This window comes from Silurus meridionalis, chromosome 14, assembly GCF_014805685.1.
Source record: "Silurus meridionalis isolate SWU-2019-XX chromosome 14, ASM1480568v1, whole genome shotgun sequence".
Taxonomy (NCBI): Eukaryota; Metazoa; Chordata; class Actinopteri; order Siluriformes; family Siluridae; genus Silurus; species Silurus meridionalis.
Genome location: NC_060897.1, coordinates 2,635,078 through 2,639,167, shown reverse-complemented (window position 1 = coordinate 2,639,167; position 4,090 = coordinate 2,635,078). Strand labels below are relative to the sequence as shown.

At 37.7% G+C, this 4,090-nt stretch overlaps 1 protein-coding gene across 2 annotated transcripts in view; it reads right to left on the bottom strand.

The window, feature by feature from the left end:
* The window catches only part of pheta2 (PH domain containing endocytic trafficking adaptor 2), a 10,585-nt gene extending 6,926 nt beyond the window's left edge, over positions 1-3,659 (bottom strand). The window contains exon 1 of one of the 2 annotated variants that reach the window (XM_046866157.1): positions 3,479-3,659. In XM_046866157.1, the coding sequence (XP_046722113.1) occupies positions 3,479-3,611 (133 nt within the window). In that variant the 5' untranslated portion in view covers positions 3,612-3,659. Of the gene's footprint in view, positions 1-961; positions 1,131-3,478 lie in introns of those variants that run through there. The other variant, XM_046866159.1, reaches the window with a different exon arrangement.
* Between the last annotated feature and the right edge of the window lie 431 nt (positions 3,660-4,090).

Sequence of the window (4,090 nt, the reverse complement as noted above, 5' to 3'; positions counted from 1 at the left end):
ATAGATGGATGAGTTCACAACATCAACAATCCACGTGTTTGAGTTCTTTGTTAAACCACAGCACATTTGTCATGCGCTTCTTACACACTTTTCATTATGTGGAGTGTACAATGTGTGGCAAAAGTATTGGGACACCTACATTTCCAGCCAGATGTGTCATCAGATACAGAAGCATTAAAAAAACTTTATTTTAGAGACAGACAGACAGATAGACAGACAGACAGACAGACAGACAGACAGACAGACAGATAGACAGACAAACAGACAAACAGATAGATAGATAGATAGATAGATAGATAGATAGATAGATAGATAGATAGATAGATCGATAGATAGATAGATAGATAGATAGATAGATAGATAGATAGATAGATAGATAGATAGACAAATAGATAGATAGATAGATAGATAGATAGATAGATAGATAGATAGATAGATAGATAGATAGATAGATAGATAGATAGACAGACAGATAGATAGATAGACGGACGGACGGACAGACAGACAGACAGACAGATAGATAGACAAACAGATAGATAGATAGATAGATAGATAGATAGATAGATAGATAGATAGATAGATAGACAGACAAATAGATAGATAGATAGATAGATAGATAGATAGATAGATAGATAGATAGACAGACAGACAGACAGACAGATAGACAGACAAACAGACAAACAGATAGATAGATAGACAAACAGATAGATAGATAGATAGATAGATAGATAGATAGATAGATAGATAGATAGATAGATAGATAGATAGATAGATAGATAGATAGATAACAGATCATTACAATAACTAAGGGAAATTTTAGTTTGAATGACGAGTGAAAGTAACTTTTTTTTTATAAATATTCATAACTATAATGTATTCATGGAAAGGTATTTGCATTGCACTGCATACTGAGTGTGGAAATAGAAATGGAAATACCCGGATGATCATAGTTTGCACTTACCTGTTTTATTGGCCTTATTTCCTTCCTAAAAATCTTTCATTGCCATTTTTAAGCGGTGAAAAACGTTAATTTGAGTCTTCGAGCCCTCACTGTATGACCAAGTGCACTAAACAAGCGGCTTATAAATAAAAAATAAAAGATATTTTCAAGGGTTCGTATTACCGGCGCTCTGACTTCCACCTGGTCGAGTCCCAAATCGAGGTCTGTGCCTCATCTAGTGCACTACGTAGGCGGTAGAACGCGGTTACGTCACACACTACGGAGGACAGAACTGTAGGGATCGAGGGGGAATTTGAGATTGTTGGCGCGTGTGTTGAAATATATATATAACGCGACTCCGACCCAGATCCTGGTAACCAAAACCGGTACAGAGGGTGATGTTCAATTCTTCATGTCATCTGCAGCTTTGCACACACATAGTACTGTGTAAGCGTTTTAGACAGGTGTTAAAAAAATAATTAAATAAAAAATAGAAGTAGTTTTTTTTTTTTTATCAATTAATAAAATGAACAGAAAAGAAATCCAAATCAGTGTTGTGTGTGAGCACCTTTTGCCTTCATCAGTTCTTCTAGATACACTCACACACAGATCTTGAAGGAACTTGGCAGGTAGGGTGTTCCAGACATCTTGGAGAACTATCCACAGATCTTCTCAAATCCTTCTTTCTCTTCATGTGATCCCAGACCGACTCAATGATGTTGAGATCGGGACTCAAACAATCACCTCCAGGACCGCTTGTCATTTTCTACACCCAAGATTCTTAATGAATTTCTTGTGGTGCCAATCAAACGCCTCCCTGGTGGTATTGCAATGGAAAAGTATCTACATTTCTGTATTTCTCAACACTGAGAACACCATTAATCCTGACCAAATCTCCAATCTGCAAACTTGCCGGAAACCTCCACCATGCTTCACCTCCACTATGCTTCACTGTTACCTGCAGACACTCCTTATTGTATCGTGCTCCAGCTCATCGGCAAAACAACTTGCTGCCTTTCCAAGCCTGATTTGGAACATCTGGTCCTACCTTCTGGGTAGATCTTTTCTAGTCAGTGAATGGTAGGTCCACAATGGATGGATTTGACTCATCAGTCCAGAGCTCCTCCCATTTTTCTGCTCCCAGAGTTCTTGTGTTTTTGTGTATAGTTCAGTCGCTTATGCTTGTTTACGTTGTGGCGTTTTGGACACAATTCTTTCACTTCTGACCAGACTTCTCCAGACAGTAAACTCTATTTATACTCTATTAGTATAATTTGGGTCCCAATGGTTATATTAAGATTCCTAGGCTGATCACTGCGTCTACTGTCCTTCACATTGTCTTATAGTTTTGTTGTGCTTCTTTAAAATAGCTCAAACAGCACATCTTGAAACCTTGAAAATCTTTTCCTGTGAGAGACCTTGGTAATGCAGTATAACTATCCAAAATGTGACATTTTGAAAAACTTGCGTAAAAAGGAGAAAAGAAGAGATGTGATCAAATGCCTCACTGCCACAGTCAAACATGGAGGTGGAAGCCAGATTCTGGGTGAAAGGAACCAACATGGCAACCATTCCATCCTTCAACACCATGCAATTCCATCTGGACTTCGGCTCATTGGAAGCAACTTCGCCATACGACAAGACGATGAGCCGAGCGACAAATACGTCCAAACTAAGTGTTATTTAGAGAGCAGACAGACGTCTGGACTGTAATCTAGCATGGAAAGACCGTCCAACCAGAGAAGAACATCTTTGTTGAGTTTTCGAGGCACAGCAGAAGTATTTCAGATGAATGTTCGGAGAAACGAAGCATCCGGATGCGGAAAGCGTGTAAATCTGTTCTTCACGCTGAGGGAGGATTTTTCAATGAAACAAAGTGGAACATTTATAGATTTGTTCGTTCACACAGTTACAAGGCCGAGTTTGTTGCATAGAAACAAAAGGAACATGTACGTGTCTCTCAAAAACCATAAAAGACTCTAAAACACTGTAACACACAATCTAGCAATCAAGCTAAGAAGCTGCTAGCAGTTTTTTTTTTCTTCAAATAAACATTATAATAAGAAAATAACAGCAGAACTGTAAAATGATTGTCAAATATATCTGTATTTACTTCATAATTTGGTAAAATTAGTATTAAATGAATCTTAATAAAAAAAGAAAAAAAAAAGAAATGTTGCCTGGCTGAAAGTGCGTTGAAATGACAAACTAGCTAGCAATTTAGCTAGCAATTTAGCTAGTTATTGAAAGGGCTATTAAACGAGTAGTTATTAAATTGCTAGTTATTAAACTACTTTTGAAAAAAACTATGGCTAATTCAAGTTGTGTAAATGTTGACATCTGGAGAAAAAGCACTGGGTCGTTCCTGTGGTATCTTCTCAGAAACCCATGAGGAGATATGACTAGTGGTGTAACTCTAAGGTACACTAATGGGGTCAATTTATTTCTTATACTAAATAAATAAATGTTGACTCCCAGGTAAATGACGAATGACGACGATACGTTTTTTTCTATACCGTAAATAAAACATTTACTTACAATTCTGGAAGGTTTTATTTGGTACTGTGCTGAAAATCTTCTTCTCTTCTGCCTTATTGTATTTATTTATACTGTTTGCCTTATTGTCCTTATCACGTGTTATATCGCTAGTGTCTGGAGTATCTACACGCATTAAATATACAATAAAAAAAGAACGTCAGTAGAAAATAAAGCCGCTGTAACTGATCCAGCAGCAGGTTGTCACGGCTCGGCCCGGGGACTGAAAGTCACCTTTGTTTTGAACTTTCTCAGTTCCTTTTCTGAAAAGTTTTTCTTGACAGACTTTCAACTCTTGAAGCCCAAACCACCATCGTGATAAAAAACCCTGCTTTGTCCTGTTTTCTTTCTTTTTTTCTTTGCTAATTTCTTACAGTTGAATTTGCTGTGGATCAGCGGTGACAATTAGTCAAGTCAAGTCAAGTTTATTTCTATAGCGCTTTTCACAACAGACATTGTCTCAAAGCAGCTTTACAGAAATCAACAGTCAAAGTGAACGTTGTGCATTTATCCCTGATGAGCAGCCGTGGTGACTGTGGCAAGGAAAAACTCCCTTAGATGTTATGAGGAAGAAACCTTGAGAGGAACCAGACTCAAAAGGGGAACCCATCCTCA